This window comes from Notolepis coatsorum (assembly GCF_963971535.1).
Source record: "Notolepis coatsorum genome assembly, chromosome: 11".
NCBI classification, from domain to species: Eukaryota; Metazoa; Chordata; class Actinopteri; order Aulopiformes; family Paralepididae; genus Notolepis; species Notolepis coatsorum.
Genome location: NC_140175.1, coordinates 21,228,612 through 21,253,541, shown reverse-complemented (window position 1 = coordinate 21,253,541; position 24,930 = coordinate 21,228,612). Strand labels below are relative to the sequence as shown.

General features: G+C 42.8%; 1 protein-coding gene across 1 annotated transcript in view; it reads right to left on the bottom strand.

Annotated features, from left to right (window-relative positions):
* Positions 1-11,436: 11,436 nt before the first annotated feature.
* The window catches only part of LOC311236396 (kinesin-like protein KIF2A), a 58,180-nt gene continuing 44,686 nt past the window's right edge, over positions 11,437-24,930 (bottom strand). The window contains exons 14-21 of the mRNA XM_084324068.1: positions 21,993-22,197; positions 20,615-20,725; positions 19,725-19,792; positions 18,919-19,038; positions 16,960-17,104; positions 15,066-15,167; positions 13,699-13,834; positions 11,437-11,696 (exon numbers count right to left, since the gene is read on the bottom strand). Coding sequence (XP_084180194.1) covers positions 11,611-11,696; positions 13,699-13,834; positions 15,066-15,167; positions 16,960-17,104; positions 18,919-19,038; positions 19,725-19,792; positions 20,615-20,725; positions 21,993-22,197 — 973 coding nt within the window. The 3' untranslated portion in view covers positions 11,437-11,610. The remainder of the gene's footprint in view (positions 11,697-13,698; positions 13,835-15,065; positions 15,168-16,959; positions 17,105-18,918; positions 19,039-19,724; positions 19,793-20,614; positions 20,726-21,992; positions 22,198-24,930) is intronic.

Sequence of the window (24,930 nt, the reverse complement as noted above, 5' to 3'; positions counted from 1 at the left end):
ACAGCAGTTGTCTGCCTTACCGACAGTTCCTGATGATTGTCCGGTGCCACCCTCCCAACTCACCTCTTTCAACTCAATCACAATACCAGCACTTCTGGAAATTGTCACACACATGAAAACCTCATCATGCCCTCTTGATATCATTCCCACCGCATTTCGGAAGGTTATAATGTCTTAAGCACAACAATGTGTTACTGTTTGATTTCTGTGACCGTCTACTTGTTAAATACAAAAGCTAATGTTCCATGTTTATCTTTCTTCTTTTAATATAGGAAAAGAACACCAGACCCTCACACAGTGTGGACAACATTGTGATGTCCCTCATGAAGTCGGATCTGGGTCAGGCGATGCGTATGCACAACAGCATATTTCTGTGGTTCATACCCTTTGTGAAGTCCATCATGGGACTCTACTCTCGCATGAAGATCAGCGACTATATCTACGTCATCATCGACTATCTTTGCGAAGAGATAAACGGGGACCTGCACTACAGTCTTTCCAGAACCTGCGACAAGGTCACCGAGTTTTTAACACTTATTTTAGTCCACGTCGTTGAGCAGCATCTTGGCAAGGGCCAGATGGACTCGCTTTATTACTGCAACGGAAAGTGGCTGGAGATAGTGGTGACGAGCGCTACCTTACCTAGGCAAGCCTCCCAAGGCATGAGCGCCTTGGTCTCCTCCACCTCTTCCTTCAGGTTTGCTACGAGCGGAGATGTTCCACAGGCGTGCATGCAACTCATCCACAAACTGCTAAAAGTGGTGAGCCAACTGAGTCCGTCCCCCAGGTGTTCCCGATTCCTGAACCTCATAAACAAGCATCTCAGGGAACGCACACAGAAGGAATGGAGCCTTACCATGTCGGAAAGAAAAGAATTGCGCATGTGTCTGATAAAATATCTCGACCAGATGGCAAGCAGCCCTGAAATGACAGTGACGCTGTGCCCTGACCCCTGCAACACACGCCCGATATCTCCACCACAAACATGCAGCACCACCTCCAGGCCTGAAGCATTATGTATTTATCAGCCCGAATCATTATGTATTGATCAGCCTGAAGCATTACGTATTGATCAGCCTGAAGCATTACGTGTTGATCAGCCTGAAGCATTACGTATTGATCAGCCTGAAGCATTACGTGTTGATCAGCCTGAATCATTATGTATTGATCAGCCTGAAGCATTACGTGTTGATCATCTTGAAGCATTACTTATTGATCAGCCTGAAGCATTACGTATTGATCAGCCTGAAGCATTACGTGTTGATCAGCCTGAAGCATTACATATTGATCAGCCTGAAGCATTACGTGTTGATCAGCCTGAAGCATTACGTATTGATCAGCCTGAAGCATTACATATTGATCAGCCTGAAGCATTACGTATTGATCAGCCTGAAGCACAGTATTCTGTAAAACAGAAGCCACTTTCTCACGAGGAGCAAAGTGGCTTTGCTCAGACTGATGAGCCCATCCAGAAAAAGATGCATTCCACTCTGGAAGATGACACTGACGTGAGGGGTGATTCTAGAGTAACTGCTGAGCTTGCTTCTTGCAGTTCCAATCCAGGGAAATTTAAATTTAATGCTGCCCGTCTGAAATCGGGACTTGTTCAACTTATGGCTCAAAACAAATCAAACAAAAAAAGTCTTAAACAGTCTTCAGGAAAGGTTGAGTCAAAAATGCAAAGGCCCTCCTCTGACGAGAGGAAGACACAGGCATCAAGGTCTGAAACAGAATCTGAATGTGCTGATGATTTGCCCCCTTCAGTTTTGAAAACTAGACTGATGGAACCTGAACGGCACTCTCCAGTGCCTGTGTTTGAAGAGAGAGCCAGGGCAGATGTAATAGTGATATCAGATACTGACGATGAGGATGAGGAGACAGAGCTTGAGGATGAATCTGAAAAAGAAGATAAATGGGAGTTGCTCCTGGAGTTGCTCCTGAAAAGGGTTAAGACAGCAAACAAACCTTTGGAAATTGATGACGCTGATGATTATGATGGAAGCATAGGTGAATACCAGGTGTTCGAGGTCGAGGCACAGCAAGTTGTGGTATCTGCCTGGGATAACGGACGCCTGGAAAATGAACCTGCTGAAACGGCCAGAAAAGAGAGACGAGCTGTCGATGAGTCCTGCCTTGCCACGCAGCCCATAACCAATGCTGACATCAAGGAGGCTTGTCAGCAGATAGATGAAGAGTGCGGGGTGCAGAAAGCACTTCCCCAAGGCCTCAGACGAGCTCCTGTTGTCAAAAGACGAAATCTCTTAGTTGAACCCAAGCCGTTGCCAACCAAGCCTCAAGGAAAGAAAGCTCTCACAAAGGAGAGGCAAATGAAACAAGTGCCAATTCAAGCTCCAGAGTCAACAATTCCACCTCTCAAAGTAGATTCAAAACCCCAACCGAACAGATCGAAAAATGATGCCAAGCCCTCCACTTCGACCTCTTGGTTAAGTTCCCCCGGTACTCGTACTCCGGCCGTAGTCCCCCCTAAAAAGGTCCATAAGGTAGTGGAGCTACTGTCCACGGCAGAGAAGCTGGGCCTGAAGAAGAAACGGCGTAAGGCCTTCGATTATTCCCAGAGGTCGTTGGACTCTCTTGATGAGCTGAGGCGCTACGGCCAAGGGGTCCACGTTGAGCCGAAAAATAAGTCACCCAGGAGGAGCAAGAAGCAAATGAGCTTGTCACAAAAAAGGTTTCTGTCTGCACAGCAGCATCAGTTCTACATACAGAGCAGGGCCAAGCATACAGCGTCAGGAGCAGGCACCCCTGTACACGTGCAATGCACTGAACCCACAGACATGGAGGACATGGAAGTGGACTTCCAACACACGCAACACGACACTGTAGATATGGATATATCATGCAGTCAAATGCCACTGGAGGGAGAGAATGAACTCTCGGACTGGACTAATCCCGTGGAGGCAAATGAAAAGCAAGGATTCAAGAGAACTGAACCCTCTACTCGTGCAAATTTTGCTCAGGGCGACAACCACTTGTTTTTTAAGCCCGGAATGTCTCAGATGACACGCAAAAAGGCCAAGCCATCTACCACCAAAATCTATGCTACCTCAAGTTCTAGGAGTGACTCCCTGGTGGAGGAGATGGCAAAGACGACTGACTCTGCTGGAATATCCAGGCCTACCCGGCCAGCCGTGCCTATGCGGAGGCCTGGTGCTCCTCAGCCATCGACGGGACCACCCCAAACGCTGTCTCATCTGATGCTACCTACAAAACCACAACTGCAGTGGACGCTTGTCACTCCCTGAATGTGTTGACAGGTGTCACGATGCACCACGCATAATTCGTTCTCTACTCAGTAACAAAGTCTGTGGTGTAAATATAGTAGAATGTCCAAGCTGCGGCTGGTGTAGTTTGCAGGGTTTTATTGTCCAAAAGGAATAGTAGTGAATAAATGGTTAAAACAGAACAGTTGTCAGTTGCTCAAATCATCAGTTCCAAACAGTGAAACAGGTAGGAAAACGTATCTCCTTAGCAGGTGCACACATTACACTGATTAGTAAGGTATTTTATAATGGAGGTGGTATAGTGGAGGTGGTGTGCCCCCTAGTGTTCAAACTCAAATAATACAACCTCTAAACAATATAAACTCTAATTTAAACAATACAAATCGACCAAGTCGGTTTCTGCTTCTACAACCACCGCCTAAACTCCCACCTGCAACGGAAGTCAAAGTGCAGCACATTTCTGGACACCTGTTGCCAAACCCTACCGCCCTCTACAACCCTGTGCTAGTGGTTCAGTGCCACCCACTTACAAGACTTATGTTAGGCCTGAGGCCCCCTACCGCCCTCTCCAACCTTGTGCCAGGGGGTCAGTGCCACCCACTTACAAGACAGAGGACCCTGTAGTCAAGCAAATGTGACCCGGCGAAGCCAAACCCGCCATACGGCGCGAGGGGGGATTCTTCAGAATCGCCATAAACGTTGCACATTCAGAAATAGGTCAAAGTGGAGATGTTGGCAATTTTTTGTCCTTTGAGATGTTGTCTATACTGTATGTCTCCTTATTTGCTAAACTTAATACGATTTGTAAATTAATTCTTGTTAGATTGCCCAACTTATTTTCCTTGCTGTGTGAAAAACTACAGTTGCATCTGAGGGGAGTGGCCACAGGCTGAGTACTCTCTGTCTCTGGTGTTGGAGAGGAGAAGCATGGCTGCTCAGATCAGTCACTCTGAGAGAGTGGCTAGGCCTGTTGGTAACTTGGTATTGTTGGTACTTTGTGAAATTAGCCTTTTCTTTTTTCGTGTGTGTGGCCATAGAGAGCTAGATATATATTGTTTTGTAATATGTTTACCTGTCTTGTATGTATGTATCCCTAATATGCGTTATTTTTCTTTCGTGTAACGTCAGAGGTCCAACTCCGTATCTTGTAGCCATGCCCTTAACTCTGGTCCCACATCAAAGAGGCTGGCTTCCGAGGGTGGTTTGTATAGGGGGCAGATGGTCAGGATGTGGTCAACAGTCTGCTCAGGGTCTCCACACTCACATGCAGCGCTGTCTGCCAGGCCCCACTTCTTTAATGATGCTTTAAAGCGACCGACGCCAGATCTTAAATGGTTCAGCAGAACCCATTGCCGGCGTGAAAGATCGTCTCCTGTGGCGCCATCTCCTGGATCCCAGATGTAGTGGTGGATACGGGTTGGCCCAGCACTCTCCCACTCTCTTCCAGGCTGCCGCCAGCCATCCATTTCTGGATAGGTCCTCAGTGGTGGAACGGAGCATCTCTTGTGCCACCTTGTTGTAGGGGTGTCGGGACTTGAGTCTGCTCATAGGTGCTGTTGTTGTTGTGGTGTAGGGTGTGCCAGTCATGCTTCACTGTTTTCCTTGCTAGGGCGAGTGGCAGCCTCTCATCGTAGGCCAGCTGGTGTGATTCCTGCAAGGACTGGCAGCAGGAAGACGGGTGTAGCCTTCAGGCATCCAGTGATGATCCGGAGGGCGTTGTTAGTAGCCCCATCAACTTTTTTAATGTGTGGGCTTCTGCTCCAGACTGGGGCACAGTACTCCGCTGCCGAGAAGACCAGGGCTTGGGTGGATATCCGAAGGGTCTTGGCAGTGGCTCCCCAGGTTGTACCCGCGGCGAGGCGTCGGATCAGCGCAACCCTTGATGTTGTCTTTGCCCTGATATCTTCGAGGTGTTGTTTAAAGGACAGTGTCCGATCCAGACGTAGGCCAAGGTATTTAGGGGCTTGCTGGGACTCCAGACGCTTGTGGTCAGCATATACCTCCAGTTCCCTCTTGGCGTCTCTGTTGCAGAGATGGTATGCTGCTGTAACGGTCTTGCTGGTGCTGAGCTGTAGGCGCCACTTTTGTAGATAGGCTACTAGGATGTCCATGTCTTGGTTAAGACCGTCCTCCAGTGCCTTCCATGTGGGTCTTCTCAGCATGATGGCAAGATCGTCCGCGTAGCCGTACTTTCTGGATGCTGTGACTGGGAGATCGTAGATGTAAATATTAAACAGCATCGGAGAAAGGACTGACCCCTGTGGTACACCGTTCTCCCTTTTCAGGAAGCATGGATGGGGTGAGCTGCCATTTTCTTTGGATATTGTTTTCTCCTGTTTTTGTTAGGTAAGGGTAGTTTAGGGAATGTAATTTATTTTTACCATATATTAGATTGGTTTATGTTGGAGAATAGTGGTGTTTGTTTGTTGTTTTGGCCTTGGCTCACCCTTGAGTTACATGTGCTTCCTTTTTACATAATTTTGTTTTCAAACCTGGTCCGTCCTTTCCATCAACCAACATTTATGTTACATTTTCAATCAATCAATCAATCAGCCCTTTACCCTTAGGGGTGTGGTGGAATATATTATGAATCTGTGTTGTTTTATCGTTTTATCATTTTAGTGTGTGTGTCTCTTTAAGAGACGATAGCCAGCCAAAGCAATATTGTTATGAACTCTTGTAGCTGGGAACCGGTTTCCTTGTAAGACAGCCATAACAAGTCATTTTAACCAACCCTCCTGGTGATTTTCCAGCTTCTTACGTCATATGCATGTATCAACTGTGTATCAACTGTGTATTCAGCGAGACTTCGGTCTCACTTCGTGGTCAGCCATTTATTACACTGGTCTGATTTTGAACTGAGCATTTCCTTGTATGATCAAATAAGGAAATAAATCTATCATTTTTTATTCAACTTTGGACTCAGAATTGTTATTTTGCTCACATTATATTATAAATTCCCATCACAATATGGCAACGAGATGTTACAATTAGATTAGGGTGTCTAGATTGACCAGACAGCAGGTGAAACAGAGTTGTGCATTGCCGGCGAGCAATCCGGGGGAGTTAATATTTTTCCTCGCCTCAATCCTCCGAGAAAAGATAAAGGAGGGGACGCCTGGGTAGCGACTGTCTTGTCATCTCTGGCAAGATTACCCGCGTGGATGCGTGCAGGAGCTTAAAGCTAAAAAAAAATTAAAAACGTATTTGTAAATAGTAATTGTCAATATATTACTTATTTGTAATATGTACACATTGTACATTTTCGTAAATACACATGTAAATAAAGTAGGAAAAAGGTACCTAATCTTCCAGAAAATAAAGGGCCAAAAGTGTTTCCAGTCAATCGTGGTTCTTTATTCTTTATGCCAGGATTACATCTGATGCACATACATTAAGGTAATGTCAAGTTTCACTTACACTGCAGCCGCTCAGGCCTACCTTAGTCTGGTCTATACATTTGTCACTTAACGTCCCTTTTTATAAACAATTTAACATGGGGGAGGGGGGGATGAGAGAAACCTCAAATTACTTTGTAAACATAAATACAAAAAAAAAGAAACAAGACTGGGCTTGTTGGAGGCAGGTTGGTGATTCATTAGATATCCATTATGGCAAGTAAACAATAGTAAGGAAGTGTACTGCTGCCACACAAAAAAAGTGTATCACATTATAATTTATTTTTATTTTTTCATGTTATTACGACATACAAACAAAATTCACATTCTAAAATGAAACGTTTTATGTTCCAACAATAATTGATCACATAATGTGAAACCTTTGACATTATGTGATAAATAGTATATTGTTATAACGAGAAGTTGTTTTTCTTTTTTTGCATGGCAGCATAACAGGACACGAACATGTAAACAAAACAAAAAGTGCAAGGTTGCTGCCAGGACGTTACAAACTAATTCTCTTTGCCTGCTCTCCATTTCCCTGTCTGAACTCAAAGTCATTCATATAATTAACATAAAACGTCAATGTTTATATAATTCTTTTTAAATGGTGCTGTAAGTGGTATTTTATTTGTTAAAATAAGTGGTCCACATGTTAAAATAATAGCTCTACATTCCAACAACCATTACTCAGTGTCTGGTCAGTAACATGGGTCTCCCATTTCCTGGTATCCCGTTTACACTTTATCCAATCAGGAGAGAGAACTCCACACTGCAAAAATGGTCTTACAAAAATAAGAAATAAAAAAAAATTTAAGCAAATGTGCTTGAAAGTAAAATAATCCGCCAGTGCAGTAAGCTAATTTGGCTTGGCAAGATTTCTTGAAATAAATCTCTGTCCTGATTGGATAAAGTGGGAACGGGATACCAGAACATGTATCTTGTGTTCACTGCAGAGCAGGAGGGACAGAGAGACCCATGTTACTGACCAGACACTCTATATCAGTGATGGCTGTTGGAATGTAGAGCTATTTAACACAAAAAATACCACTTACAGCACCTTTAATCACACACTCTTTTGGGGGTTGGGGAGACCGCTTAACCCGACTTTTTGTGCCGTTAAAAGTAAAAAGCAGACCGCATTTCTCAAGATCTCGTCCGCTATAGGAAAAGTAGCCCAGATACAACATTAAGGGGCGACACACATGATTCAACCGGTATAACATGTCAAAAGAACCCGGTGGGAGAAACACTATACAAGAATTGTATTTACAGTTGGCGTTAAGGAGCTCTGGCCGGCTCAGGAGGGAATTAGAATACATACAATCACAGTTGGTTTTTGTACATGCATACATCTTCTGGGGCATTTTGACCAGCACCTCCGTGGAGTCCAGATCCTAACGGTATAGTCTTCACACTAATATTCTGCAGAGCTTCAGTTTCTAGCTCCAAACACCCGCATCACCTGCTCAAGGTGATTCGTTGGTTAAAAGGTGCTGTAAGTGGTTTTTTGTTGTTGTTAAAATAATAGCTCTACACTCCCGACAGCCATCACTGATTATAGAGTGTGTAACATACATGAGTTCCTCTGCTCATGTATTGGTATCCTGTTCCCACTTTATCCAATCAGGAGAGTATATTTGTATATCCTGTATTTGTATATCTTGTATGTGATAAATGTCTGGATGTAGCAGTACTACTGTATATCTGTATGTCATAAATGTTATGAATTGAAAATGGGGGACCCTGATGTAAACAAGACGAAAGTCTCTCTCTGGTCTGCATCCCCTTAACTGTGTGTATTGAGCCGTACTGTATTGTACCCATTCTGCAATCTGTTAATAAAATGTTCAATCAATCAGAGAGAACTCTCACTGAAAAAATGTCTAAGAAATAAAACTAGTTCATGTGCTTAAAACAAGTAAAATAATCTGCCTGTGCAATAAGCTAATTTGGCGTGGCGAGATTTCTTGAAGTAAGTTTAGAGTTCTAGAGTTCTCCTGATTGGATAAAGTGGAAACGGGATACCAGAAAATTAATTTTGTGTTTACTGCAGAATGGAGGGACTGGGAGACCCATGTTACTGACCAAACACTCAATGTAGAGCTATTCAACACAACAAATATTACTTACAGCACCTTTAACTAGTGGTAATTCAGGCGTGTGGTTGTTAGGATCTGCTGTAACTAAACGGCGGCACAAACGGAACATCACCGGAACGAGAAGCGATGTACATTGCACTAAAACAGAAGTGCGTCGTCTGCAAAAAATTGGCCAGGGTGACGATACTTCATAGTTTTACCCCTATAAAAAATTTGCTTAAAAGTAACAATTGTTTCTTTTCTTTCTTTCTTTTCTTTCATGAGAAGCACTTGTGATTAATCTCATCACACAGATACATTAACCTCCAAACATACGGTCTACAGAATGATTGGAGCCAGGAAAATCTGCCCCCCCCCCCCCCCCTCTCTCTTTTACAAATGGACGGATGCAGAACTGGAAGCGATGGGAGCCTGTACAGCAGACTGGGCTTTAAAAACCCACGACACCCAGTCAGTAGAACCACAGCTGGGGTCTCGCAAGCAGGAATATGTTACACTGTGACTTGTTCTGCCACACTGTCGAAAGCACGATAACCAGGTATTCCATCAGCACCTCCTGGTGGTCCCCAGGTCCAGGCTGAAAACAAGGGGTGATCGAGCCTTCAAGGTGACAGCACCAAGGCTCTGGAACGCTCTCCCCCTGGACCTGCGAACTGCCCCCTCTGAAAACTCTTTTAAAAAAACAACTAAAACTCATTTGTTCAGACAGGCCTTTGGTCATACATAGGCACTCTTTCTTGTCCTCACTGTTCCTATAGTTTTGTTTTTTAATTAGTGGCTCATGATTTTATCCAAATTCTTTTATTCTACTTTTTTTTTATATATCTGGTTTCACTGTTTTTTAACTGCTGTCTGTTGTTGTTGTTGTCATTTATTTCTGATTTTGTTTTGTTGCGTTTTTTATATTAACACTTTGGGAGCCAGCCGTGTTTTCCTTTTTACCCCCTTGAATGCCCACATCCACTCCAATGTTAACGTTAATATCGCCTAATCTATGTTTTAAATTATAGCTATGTGTCTAATCTGCCCGTCGCTTATCAAAGACTCATTTTCCAGTCAACATTGTCATGGCAGATTGTTTTTTTATCGCTTCATTTCCATTTTTCTAGCATTTTGAAAATCACTCGATTTCACGGAAAAAACAACACATTCTATGATAATCGCCTTTTACTGGAATATTCTAGAACGTTGTCATTTTTCGGCCTATTTATGAATAGTTTTCAAATAAACGCTAGATGATCGATAGTATATGTGTACGCACGCACGCTCTTGCGGCGAGCCTAAAATCGAGTCTCCTATTTCCTGACCGCGAGCAGAGTCAAACAGCCTATCACCATAATCACATAAAAGCTTATATCTCTGTGAAAACGAGTCTGATTATCCTAATACTGATAACATAGATTCCTTACCTGTGATCAGATGGTATCCAAATGGTTTATTCCAATTCCCGATCGCCATTCGGAAAAATCGCTCATTTGATTGATCACAGTAAAACACATATTCTCCGCGGCTCCGAGGCTCCAGAGTGAACTCTGGTAGACCCCGGTTACATGAGTGAGAAGTCAAATGTGGAGTGCGGGTTTTTTTCCCCCATTCATTTTCATTGAGTCCAATCCAAAAGGGTGATTTACCATCTGGGAGACGATAGGGGCGTTTTTTTCACATCTGAGCGCCGGGGGTGCCTGGATCTCCAACGGTAGGGGAATATGATTTCAGATCGCGAATAAAATAAAAAAAACGAATATTCTCGTGTGGGCATTCAACCCGCGGGGGGTAAACACAAGAAAACTCGTGGATGGCATTCAAAGTGTTAAGCTGTAGTGTAAGCACCCTGTGCATTCGTGCTGTGAAGGGTGCTATATAAATAAAAGTCATTCATTCATCCATTCATTCATTCCAGTAAAATGTGTGTGTTAAGGATGGGCATCGATTTTCAAATATTCTAATGGTTGTTAAATAATTTTTTTCTTTTTTTTTAAATCAAATATATATTTTCCCTTGTTTTTACCAGCACCTATTGAGAGGGGACTCAATTAACTGTTACTAGGGATGTCCCGATCAAATCTTTTTGCTCCCGATCCGATCCCGATCATGTGATTTTGAGTATCTACCGATACCGATCTTTCCCGATCCGACCAAAAAAAATTTAAAATATTTTTATTTAAATTTTTTTATCCCAATTTGAACTTGAACTTCATTCAAGCGAGGCATTGCAATCCTTGACATAAATCATTTGATGTATAATTAAATCAAAGGAAATGCGTTTGGGTCCGAGAGTGTGACTGGTCTGCCGTTCTGCAGCTGGATACTATTGGTTTGTTTTGGCAAAATTCTTCTGCTCTGTGTGACAATAAATAAATGAATGATGATATGCAATTTAAAACCAAAACTAAGGCCTCAGTATGAGTTTAAGACGTGAACATGGTCATGTTTGTTGAATAAAAAAAGAAAAATTAAATTTTTCTATTTTTTTTGTCGATCCCGATCTTCGGAAAATCACGTGATCGGATCGGGACATCCCTAACTGTTACACTGCTGAACGGCATGCTGGGTACAGGTAGCTAGCTAGCCAGGTAGCATAACAGTCTGTTAACAGCTGGGAGAACAGCAAAGAAAGATGAAGAAAGAGAGACCGGAGATGTTACTCTCAAATATCTAGCTGTTAGCAATGCCAGCAGCCAGCTAGCTCGCTTGTTTGATTATCTAAAGTTCTCACGCTATTAAGTAAAAACGAAATCATAAGTTAATGTGAGGGGGGGGGGGGGGGGGATTATTCTAATAGTTCCCAGTGACTATCTAATAGCAATTGTGTGAGTTTCTCCCATCCCTAGTATGTGTTGTGTGACGTCACGTGTGTAAAATGTGTGCCTATAGTGCACGTGGCCTCTTGGGGTTGATCTGTTTGCTGGCTTGCTCCTCTTCCTGGAGTGAAGAACGGAAGGACTTGACTTTGTCTGCAGGAAGAGGAGAGAACATGCAAGTTTGGTTTAACTAATTAACTTAACTTAATTAATACTACAGGACCTACCATACTGCATTCATTCATTCATCAAGGATCACATTTACACACCTAACTAACCCTAACTAACCTTACTGTCATGCACCTGTCCTAATAAACTAACCTACACTGTAACACGCAACACTTTGATGAACATTGTTACTCAGCTGATAGAGTTGTACCCTTCCTGATGACTTGTCTGTCAACAGTCCCGTTTTTCCCGGGATTGTACTGTATTTCAACCTTCTTCACGCCCTGTTCACGGTTCACGGAATTGGCAAGTTTTTTCAATTTATTTTTATTTGTTATTTTTTTATATATATATTATATATATATTTTTAAAAACTCATAAAATATATTGGGTCGCACCTAAATCGGCAGGGTCTGTCGGCAACCGGAAACAAACCATTATTTTTTTTAAGCCTAAATGGTTGCCTAGTGGAGATTTAGGATTCACTGACTGTACACTGTAAGAAAAAAAGCTGCAAGAAAACGAAAATGTCTGGCATCAATGGTTTCCAAATACTGTCAAATTACAGTGAAATCAAATACATTTACAGATTACAACCTTTATTTAATGGTTAATATTTTGATAAAAGGTAATTTACTGTATTTTTATAGCATTTACACTTAAAGTAGGAAAACAAAAGTAATCTGTAAAATAATACAGTGAATTTCCTTAATACAGGTTTTGACCAGCAGATGGCAGCGACGAGGCAGCTCCATTGGGAGGGGGCGGGGCCGGGTGGGAGGGGGCGGGGCTAAAATGTGCACGTTTTTTCTCCTGCCAATGTTGACAGCTATTGTCGTACAGAACTTGTAAGTCGCTTTGGATAAAAGCGTCAGCTAAATGACTAAATGTAAATGTACACACTAAATAGTAGGCCTGTCCCCGACTAAGGATTTGTATAGTCGACTTTGATTGGCCAAAATTTGCCCATAGTCAACTGGTAGTCGACTACCCCCCCGAATTTGGGCTGTGGGGGGTGCTTAATGTCTGAAGGAGTTGACTGAAAGCTTCTTGTCCTCTGCGAAAGCATGCAATTGGTCCACTGACGGATACATCTAGATATTTGTCTAGTGTGTTCATTAGACGGGTGAAATCCTCTTTCAGTGCCTCTGCCCGTTTTCTTAGGCAGTTAGCCTCGATGGTATGCGCGCCATTCGCGTTAGCCACGCGTCTAGGCCTCTTTGCTTTTGGAAAGAATGATACAAAAAAAAAGATTATAATTTTTTTTTGTAGAGAGTGTGTCTTCTTCAGAGTGACTCTGAAGAAGACACGTTAGTGATTTCTTTTTCTATTAAATATTTTTCTAAAGATGATCAATGTCTCCACTACCTTCCTTTTTTGCTGGTTACTATGAACACACAAATCCACTGTTTTATAAAGTCTCATGTTATGAAATTTAATTATTTGGTTTATTATAAAATTATGCAAATAATGTACAGAGCTAAAGCAAAGTTACTCCCGGACGGTGTGCAAAGGTTCTTTTCAATACATGAAAGAAAATATGATTTGAGATACATTTGTAAATGTACTGTTCAAAAAGCTAAGAAATGGATTAAAATGAAATGTATTTCTATTGTTTGGGTTAACTTGTGGAACAATGCTGATATACATTTAAGAATGAGTAATTCGCTTTTGGTTTAAAAATAAAAATAAAAAAAATAAAAACAATAATTTGTATAGCTATTTTTGAAGATTACAAATGTTAATTCTTTTTTTTGTTATTTTTCTTTTGAATACTGTTCCGAGTTAAGAATATAGAACAGGCATGTATAAGCATTATGCTTCAGCCTGGTACCTTTTCCGTCACTGCCAAATCAAGATTTTTTGAATGATTGTGCATATTGTATTGTGTGTGATGACTGAATAAATAAAATGACTACTACTACTACTACATTTGGGTGCGATATCCAACCTTTGACCTTTGTCGTTGTTTCTCTGCCTACTGTACCTCGAAGCTCCGTGAGAATCTCTATCTTCTGGTCCAGGATCTGTTCTAGCTGCGTGGCGTACGAGTCTACGTCGTAGTCCACCTCTTCTGTCATCTCCAACAGGACCTTCTCATCGTCCATCCAGCGGATCGACTCCTGCAGGGGAACAAAGTGTTAAAAAACCTCTCTCCGTTTGTGTGAATGTTACAAAGAAACTACAACATAAAGACCCAACCTCTGATTTGTGGCGAAACAGTGCCCCCTATACATTTCCACCCCAGCGTATATCATGCCAGTTAGGGTGCCTTGTGTATACGGTTTACTTTTACTCATAATGTGAAGAACACACACTCTGAAGAACACACTCTGAAGAACACACACTCTGAAGAACACACACTCTGAAGAACACACACTGAAGAACACACACACTGAAGAACACACTCTGAAGAACACACACTCTGAAGAACACACACCCTGAAGAACACACACTCTGAAGAACACACACCCTGAAGAACACACACTCTGAAGAACACACTCTGAAGAACACACTCTGAAGAACACACTCTGAAGAACACACTCTGAAGAACAGTTGTTCAAATTGTCCGTGCTCTTTCTTTCGGGGAAATAATTCCTAAATTGATCAATGAGCCCTTCTATGTGGCTACAGATGATGGGCTTAAAAACATTTTGTGCTACATTATGTTCCTCCAAAAAGCAATCAAGCAGAGTAAACACCCCAAAATCTCCGCTGATGATCTTGGAGTGCCACAAAAACGGAGTTTTTTAATCCAGCTTTCCATTTGAGCTGTAAATCCAAACAGGTTTGTGTCCTGACCTTGTAGTCCCAGATTCAACGTATTGAGCCGGTCAAAGATGTCGGCTAGATATGCCAGTTGTGCCAGCCATTTACTATCGGCAACATTTTATCTGCCAATGGGTTGTTTCTGTCTGCAAGGAAAATCTGCGCTTCTTCTGAGTTCAAAAAGGCGATGTAATACTCTGCCTCGAGATAGCCACCTCACTTCAGTGTGGTAAAGCAGCTGGTTATTCGCTGAGCCCATTTCATCACACAACATTTTGAATATGCGACTAGTTGCGCTAGTTTTCACTGCATTAACAATGCGGACTGTGTCGTCAAGCACCTGTTTAAGACTGGGTGGCATTTTTTTTGCCATTAGGGCTTTTTTTTTTCCCCAATTGGGGTCGCGACCCATAGTTTGAGAACCACTGGTATAGAATATTAAAATAGAAAAAAAAAAAAAAAAACTATGAAAACAATCGAAAACCAGACTTTTCTCTGGTTTTGGCGCTCAACCGTTGGCGAGATAACCCGACTTTTTACGTGATTGGCGCTGAAAGTGTTAAGAGGAGTGAAACTCAACAGTACCTGGAACACAGCCCTGTGGTCCTCCAACACCTGCTCCTCCATCTCCACCATCTGAGACACGGCCTCGTGGAAGGTAAAGAGCTGAGGGGACACCTCCTCTTCCTATGGAGAGAGAGAGTTCTTTTTCATCATCATTATCTTATGAATGTTTTGTGAATGAATGTATGTTTTGTGTTGACATGATAACATGTTGTAAACCGCTTTGCTTTACTGCTTTAAAATGTGACATTCATGCCAATAAACTAAAGCACCTTTGGATTTGAGAGAGAGGGTGAGCAGCACCAGTCACTGGCTACAGATTTTTAAAAGAGCTCCACAAGGAGGCTCCAAGGGGACCGCAATGAAATGAGAAGTTAATTTTAGCATTATTTCATTCAATAGAGGTTAGCACAATGTGAGCACGTATATGAGGACTGGTCATAGGTTTCTTTCTATTATCATCACCCAGTACAGACTGTTCTTCAATTTGGGAAATCATGTCTAAAAGTAACTTAACAGACCGGGCCCCTGGGATCTATGTTCTCAGAGGTGCTGCTGACCATGAAAAAGTTTGAGAACCACCGTCTTTGAATGCCGAGATTAGATTCCATTCTAATGTATCGTCATCATACAGCACAAGTACAGTACAAAGAAAAGAAGTTTGGCATCCAACCAGAGTGCAAATGTAATATACAATGTACAGGTGATTAAACTGGGTATACAATATATAAATTAGTACTACTGGGTATTAGATAGCAAGTATTAGGTATATTTCTCGTATAATACATTTATTCAAATGGTGATTTAAATTGGTGTACTGTTAATTAATGCTTGTATATCTAATTTTATGTTGTTATGTTTATGTTTAAAAAATAATAATAAAAAAAATATATAAAAAGAAAAAAAAATTGTACTACTGAGTAATAGTGCTAATCAGATGTATGTACAGAGTTGTAGTATTAATATGTACAGTGATAAAGGTATAAAGACACTATGGTAGTAATCATACTGGCCAGCGTAACTAGTAAGGGATATGTACAGATATAGATCTAGTATCTTTTTTTTTTTTTACAGATATGTAAAAAGGATTATATGCAGGTATGTACAGACAGATGTGAATAGATATATACACGGTAAGAGTAAATATATATATATATACGTATGGTAAATACAGAATTATTGTACATGCCATCATACAGTTATGCAGGTCTATAAGTAGGTATATAGAAGGATTATATTCAGGTATGTAGACGTGGATATATATATATTAGGGCTGTCCCCGACTAAGGATTTGGATGGTCGACTATAATAGGCCAAAATTTGCCGTTAGTCGACTATTGGTCGACTACCAATACAAAATAAAAAATTTAAAACAAAAGTATAATATATTTTAATAAAAAAAAATAAAAAATTCATTCCATTTGGGCTGTGGGGGGTGCTTAATGTCTGAAGGAGTAGACTGAAGGCTTCTTGTCCTCTGCAAAAGCATGCAATTGGTCCACTGATGGATACATCTTGATATTTGTCTAGTCTGTGTGTTCATTAGATGGGTGAAATCCTCTTTCAGTGCCTCTGTGCCTGTTTTCATAGGCAGTTAGCCTCTGGTATGCGTGACATTAGCGTTAGCAACGCTTCTAGGCCTCTTTTCTTTTGGAAATAATGATAATAATAAAAAAAGAAAAAAAGAATTTATAAATTTTTTTTTTTAATTTTTTTTTATTCAACTAGGAGGTTGGCAGTCGACTATGGCTCCTTTCGACCGATTAGTCGACTAATAGGGGTCAGCCCTAATATATATACACCAAGAGTAAATATATATACAGCATTATTGTACATGCTGTCATATATGTTTAACGTTAGATGTAAAGTTGAACACAAACAATGCGACAAGAGGAACATGTGTGGTGTGTCTTACGTTCTGTTCACAGAGTAGTTTGAGGTCGTCTCTCTGCGGGGAGCTGCCCACCCCCCACTGAGCCTCCAGCACCTCCAGCTGGGTGACATTGAGTCCCGCCTGACGAACAGCCATCGCTCCAAGGTCCGTCGATAGCTCCTTCACCCTGAAAACACACACACCACGCCAGGGGAGTGAAATAACCATCGCTGAGGCTCGTCTCAACAGCCTTTTGAGAAGCGGCTGGCGACGCCATGCAAAACACGGCAACCTGCGGAGCGAAATGCTTCTGCGTGCCGAGGGACGGGGTGTCTGCAGGGTATCTGCTGGGTATCTGCAGGGTGTCTGCAGGGTGTCTGCAGGGTGTCTGCAGGGTGTCTGCAGGGTGTCTGCAGGGTGTCTGCAGGGTATCTGCCGGGTATCTGCAGGGTATCTGCAGGGTGTCTGCAGGGTATCTAAAGGGTATCTAAAGGGTATCTAAAGGGTATCTAAAGGGTGTCTAAAGGGTGTCTAAAGGGTGTCTGCAGGTTTCAACAAGTTCAGTTTAAGACTTTAAATTTTTTATAAATGGTAAATGGTGCATTTATATAGCAGCTTTTATCCAAATCGCTTTACAATTTTGTTCCTCACATTCACCCAGTCATTCACACACCGACAGTGAAGGCAACCGTGCAAGGTGCCAACCTGCTCACCGGGGGAGCAATTAGGGGTTAAGTGTCTTACTCAAGGACACTTTGAAACCACTCCACCGGGAGGAGCGGGAGTCAAACCGGGAACCTTCCGATTATTACCAGACGACCGCTCTCTCCACTAATACCACTTAGGAGCTAAATGTAATACCGATTTCACGACTATACTAGCGAAAAAAAGTTGGATGCAGTAAGACTTTTTAATACCTTTTAAGGCCTTAAATGAATGAGAATTATGAATTGAATATGTTTTAGTAAACCGCGGATACCCTGGAGATGCCTCTGCGTGCCGAGGGAAATAGGCAAAGAGCAGGGATGACTGTATTAGGACAGAAATACGAGGTTAAAACAATAATCATGCAAGCGGGCAATGGCGAGCAATCCAGGCTCCGTGCAGGCTGAGTGGAAAACAAGCACCTGGGAGGACGGCCACATGGGATCATGCGGGAAGTCGTCTCACTAAAATGGAAACCAACGTTGTCATGACGGTTACCCGTTGGTAGTGTGATAGTAAAGGGTTAACCTTCTGTACTGTGGCAGTGAAAGGGTTAACCTGCTGTTGTGTGGCAGTGAAAGGGTTAACCTTTTGTGTATTGTCGCAGTGAAAGGGTTAACTGTTTGGTAGTGTGCGGCAGTGAAAGGGTTAATACAAGCAAAAATAAGGAGGGAAGAGGGGGGTAGAAGTTATCCCTTCTTCCACTGACCTGGGATCAGGCATGGTAATGATCAGAATATGATTAGCCACGTTGCCTTCATTTGCATATTTAAGCTTGGCTGCGTTCACACTGCAAGCCTTAGTGCTCAATTCTGATGTATTGCTCAGATTGGGTGTTCACATTATTTTTTAAATGTGGCCAAGATCAGATTCCAGTGTGAACTGGTCACGCTACTGAACTGACCCGCATGTGCAAATGCTTTTGCTTGTACAGAAGTATCACCTCAAACAATAAACACCTCACTGTCCCTCCACTGACTGACTCCATCACACAGCCGTCTTACATGTCTGTATTCACGGAGTTGCTCTTGCCAGCACAGAATTGTGATGAATGTCAATCTAGAATTGACAACAGGAAGGTGGTGGCTGATGGGTAACGTAGTGCTAGACAACAGGAAGGTGGTGGCTGATGGGTAACGTAGTGCTAGACAACATAACAGCAGTGGCTGATGGGTAACGTGCTAGACAACAGGAAGGTGGATATGGTGGTGGCTGATGGGTAACGTGCTAGACAACAGGAAGGTGGGTATGGGATGGGATATAGATGATCAGGCAGGGCGCGGGCGGGGGAGAGACCTGGTAGGGGAGCTGGTAAAGTCATCGTACTCGTAGGTAGGAGAGAGCTCCGAACGGCCCCCACCACCACCGCTCTGGGTGAAGGGAATGTCTGAGGGACTGATCCCAAACTCCTTCACTCTGGAGATAAGGAGGGAGGGAGACACGCACAGGATACAGAAGACAAAACACACAAATCAGCAACAAGAGAAGAGTGGATCAAAAGTTGGGAACAATATTGAATGTGTAGTTGTGTGTAACTGACTCTGGTCAGTTACTTTGACCAGTTAGACTGACTTCACCTCAACATCCATGTTGGCAGTTAACAGGGAGGAGAGAGAGTCTTGTTGAGGTCACTACTGTGAACCACAGTGTACTCCTCTAAAGGCCCAGTCCGTGATTATGGCCCACTAGTGGATTTGTTAACATTAGTGATTTATTGGATTTTCTTTTACGCAGACATTTATTGTCTGCGTTTTTGACTGACAGCACTGATGGCTAAACATGATTTACATAACTTTTTGTAAAACAGACTAGTATTTTGATTTCTGATGGGCTAAGAAATCGCTTATTAAATAAATAAATAACATAAAAAAGCATATTTTTCATATACAAGTCAAACTCTTCCAAATAAAATATATGAATATACACTGTATATTTATAATGTAAAAATAAATCCCGGATTGTGGCTTTAAACAAGGTGTTGTTTACATACTACACTGTAGTCCAACAAGAAGGTTAGAAGCATGGTAGGTAACACAGGTTGAGGGGGAATCATCAGAGAGCAGGATGATAGGGGGGGGGGGGGGGTCGTTGCAGCGTCTCACCTGTTGGCGTATCTCAGCGTGTTCAGCGTGTTCTCACAGGAGGCCATGCCAGGGGAGATGGTGGAGATCTAGGGAGGATAGAGTCACATGGTTACAGCACGGCTCTCCGTCAGCCAATCACTTTGATGAATTCTTTGATGACTTTAGAGTTTAGATGATAAGACGTTACTTTTGATGAGCACATTTCTGAGACACATGAGCACTCGATTTTAAGTGCTCCTTCAGTATTATTGCATGACTTTGCATGATTTGACAGATTTATTTATTTAAATCAACTGATTAATTAGGCAACTAAGAATCTATTTTAAAGCCACTACAAGGAGAATTTCATATCATCATCATCAGATTAGTTGCAATACCTTGGTATAATTACAGTAAACAAATGAGACCATTGCCGAAACAATAGCTGCTTGATAGCCTAGACAACATTTCTCATGAACCCCTTTGCTTCTTGTTGCAAATTAGATTTTGCCGTCAGTATTATCTGTGTCAGTAGTCTTACTTATAATGCACGTTCTGGAGTTGTTGTCAGTAGTTACCATGCACGTTCTGGAGTTGTTGTCAGTAGGGATGTCTGATATTATCGGCCGATATTGGCATTAAAATGTAATATCGGAAAATATCTGTATAAAAAAATAAAAAATTAAAAAAATTATTTTACATTTATTTAACCTTTATTTACCCAGGCAAGCAAGTAAGAACAAATTCTTATTTTATTTATTGTGAAAAGTATGCATAATGTTGTGTTTTTTGGGGGGGGGGGGGGACCCTGCATATATCGGTATCGGTTGATATCGGTATCGGAAATTAAGAGTTGGACAATATCTGTATATCGGATATCGGTAAAAAAAAAGCCAATATCGAGCATCCCTAGTTGTCAGTAATCTTACCATGCACGTTCTGGAGTTCTCTCCGATGAAGGAGTCTCTCAGCACCTGGGTGAGCTTGCTGGCTCTGAAGGGCGTGTGTGGCTTGTTTCGGCCCAGAGCTCGAATGCACTCCTGTAAAGAGAGCAGGAGAAGCATTTTATTTTTTTAACACAACTAATCAACGATCAGTGTTTCAACAGAGACGATACTTTGTCCAGAGAGTGAAACCTGAAGACCAAGAGCTGTATTCTTGATCCTCCATCACTGAATTGACACAAGTCATATAAAAGATTTTACTTTATGTTTTGTCAAAGATGAAGAAATGGGAATGAGAGATCACACGCTGCTCATATCACTTGCGTCAGTTCAGTCTCATCTCTTTATTTTTGACAAAACATAAAGTAACATTTTTGACACACCTTAACCCTTTCACTGCCACTACAGAAGGTTAACCTTTCACTACCACACTATAGAGGGTTAACCTTTCACTACCACACTACAGAAGGTTAACCTTTCACTACCACACTACAGAAGGTTAACCCTTTCACTACCACACTACAGAAGGTTAACCTTTCACTACCACACTACAGAAGGTTAACCTTTCACTACCACACTACAGAATGTTAACCTTTCACTACCACACTACAGAAGGTTAACCTTTCACTACCACACTACAGAAGGTTAACCTTTCACTGCCACACTACAGAAGGTTAACCTTTCACTGTGACTACCACACTACAGAAGGTTAACCTTTCACTACCACACTACAGGTTAACCTTTCACTACCACACTACAGAAGGTTCATCTTTCACTACCACACTACAGACTGTTAACCGTCGGTAGTGTGGTAGTGAAAGGGTTAACCTTCTGTAGTGTGGTAGTGAAAGGGTTAACCTTCTGTATTGTGGTTGTGAAAGGGTTAACCCTTTGGTAGTGTGGCAGTGAAAGGGTTAAGGACCGAACTAGAACTAAACTGACCCTCTTCTAGAGTAACAAACATCAGCGGAAGGTTTTAGCTAAACGTCTCCTGTAACGGTTGGTCCGTCTCGCTAGGAGTCTCATTTATGCGGTAATGGTTTCAACCGGGGCTTTAATTAATGTGCAGCCAACCAAGGAGCTGAAAAAGATCCTCTGCAATACCTCACGGTGACGCTGCGTAATTAATCTATTTGTTAAATGCTAATGTTCTCATTAAATTCAATTACAACGTTTGCTTGAGGAACCGAGGTACAAACGATGCCAGTTTGTATGTACATTACTATTACACTTTACTGTTACATTTGCACTCTGGTTGGATGCCAAACCTTTCGTTGGACTGTACTGTACTTGTGCTGTTATGAAGACAATAAATTGGAATCTAGACTAAACAGCAGCGGGCAGGTCCCTCGCCTGGAGGTACCTTGAGCGCCAGCAGGCTCTTGTTGATCTCGGCTCCCTCCAGGCGGGTCTGTCGGTCTGCGCTGGACGTGTCGGCTCCCCGCTCGTTCCCCGCCAGGTCGATGAGGGAGAACTTGCCGTGCATCTTCCCCCTCCGCCGCAGGATGATCTGGAACACGGCGTGGCTGCGGGACGAGTGGGCGTTGGCCGAGGTCTGGCCAGACGTCCTGCGGGAGGAGGAGGCAGGGGACGGGAGAGGAGCGGTCAGACGACAAGCGGCCGAATCACTCCTTTCTGCTTTTTCCACTCCTTTACAGAACGAGCGGCGACACGGCGTGGCTGTTCTCAGAGGTCTGTGCTACACTGGTATTAACACTTTCAGTGCCAGCCGACGAGAGATCTCGTTTTTAATAGTTTTCTTTTTATTAGCGATTTCCATTCATATTTCATCAATCTAGCCTCCCGTTTACCACTGGAACTCTCTCTGAGCTCCATTGGGAAAATACCGCCCCCTATCGTCTCTCCATGTGGTACTGCACCCCTTTGGATTGGATTGAATGAAACGCATGAAAAAAAAATCCTGCTTCCACATTTTACTTCTCAGACATGTAACTCGAGCCGATCGGATTCATTGTGGACCATCAGAACAGCGTGGAATCGGTGTTTCGACCACCCACGCGATTGATATTTGGAATGGCGATCAGGAATTGGAATAATCTTTTTGGAGAACATCTGATCTGAGGTAAGGAATCTATTTGACCAGTCTTAGGATAATCAGAGCTTTTTTCACAGAGATAGCAACGTGGGCCCTATGTGTGTGTGTGTGCTGATCAGGAAATGGATAATCGTTTTTCAGCCCGCTTCTATAGCGTGCATAAGTACACCTATACTATCGATAATCTAGCGTTTATTTGAAAACGATTCATAAATAGGCCGAAAAATGACAACGTTTTTTGTGTATTCCAGTAACGGGCGATTATCACAGAATCTTTATATTTTCCTGAAACTTTAAAAAAACGAGTTTTTCAAAATGGTATAAAACGGAAATGAACCGATTAAAAAACAATCCGTTTGCAAACAAGTCATTGATAAGCGACGGCCAGATTATACACATAGCCATAATTTAAAATATAGTTTATGCGTTCGCAAATATGAGAGCTCTATCATTGAAGTGGGCGTTGGCATTCAACGGGGTTCCGGGGCACCGGACCCGTGGCACGGAAAGTGTTAAGAGCTACACTGGTAGTGAGAGCTACACTGGTAGTAAGTATCTCTGCTTTGAATTATGCTGGTGTAGCCTGGCTGTCAGTTTCATTCAAGAAGAAACTGCAGGTGTCACAGAATAAGCTGATCAGGGTTGTGATGGACCTAGGCATCATCTTGGGAGGGGCGACGGTAGGTAGAGCAGTCGTCTGGTATTCCAGAGGTTCCCAGTTCGATTCCCCTAATTAACCCCTAATTGCTCCTGATGAGAAGGTTGGCACCTTGCATGGTTGCCTCCGCCGTCGGTGTGTGAATGTGTGAGTGAATGGGTAAAATGTGAGGAACAAATTGTTTTTTTTTTATCCACTTTTTCTCCCATTTTCTATATTTTCTCCCATCCCAATTTCGTATCATCCAATTCAACCCTCCCCTGCCCCGAACGCCGTTTCTTGCCTCCCACAAGCCGGCTGCAATGTGGACTAAGTCATACATAGCACAAGTCCCCTCCGGTACTTGAGGTAACAGCAGTCGCATCTTTTCACCTGCGCAGCTCGATCTCTCAGTGGCGAGGAGTAACGCGTGGGAGGCTCACGCTGCCCCCGACACTTCCTGATTCTACTGCGCAGGCGCACCAACCGACCTGTAGGAGTCGCTGTCCACAACGCCCGATCCCCACCCATCAGTTTCCCACCCCCTAATACGGCCAATGTGTATTAGTACGAACGACCAGCTAAACTGAAAGCAATGTGGAGCGCTGGGCTCGCCTGTGCCTTGCCCACTACGCCACGTAGCCGCCCTATGAGGAACAAATTGTAAAGCGCTTTGGATAAAAGCGCTAACAAATTTTACCATTATGTTGGGAGGAGCTGATCGGGGTTGTGATGGACCCAGGCTCTGGTGATCATGTTGGGAGGAGCTGATCATGGTTGTGATGGACCCAGGCCCTGGTGATCATGTTGGGAGGAGCTGATCATGGTTGTGATGGACCCAGGCCCTGGTGATCATGTTGGGAGGAGCTGATCGTGGGTTGTGATGGACCCAGGCCCTGGTGATCATGTTGGGAGGAGCTGATCGGGGTTGTGATGGACCCAGGCCCTGGTGATCATGTTGGGAGGAGCTGATCGGGGTTGTGATGGACCCAGGCTCTGGTGATCATGTTTGAATCGTTTTCAGGAGCTCAACTGGCTATCAGTTGAGGCCAGAGTAGCCCAGTTTAGGCTCAACATGGTGCACATAATAATCAATCACAGGGCCCCCAAATATTTTAGCAACTGTTGTCCTAGTGTTAGAGAATCACACAGCCACAGCAAACCTGCATCCTCCAAGGTGGAGAACAAAGATGGGACAGTGCTCTCACACAGGAGAGTGGCATGAGTTGCCTTTAACTGTCAAACAGGGCTTGAACCTGTGTAGTTTTAAGGTGAACTTTAGGAAATGACTCCTATGAAATGTCCCAGAGTAACTCAGGAGACAAAGAGTGGAGGGAGGTATGAGATGAGATCTGTACATTTTATACATATTCTATTAACAATGTTGTATTTTACATTTCAATTGTACTTTTAGCAATATACTGTAGGCTGATGATAATAATGTTTATGTAAATACTATGTGCTGCTGTGACCAAGGACCTCAATGGAAATAAGTATGTGACCTTTAGTGGCCATCATTGATAATATTAGGATGCATGACTTGTTGTAACATGTATTTTAATAATTGTCAAATAAACTAATCTAGGGCGCGACACGGGCGATCCGGGT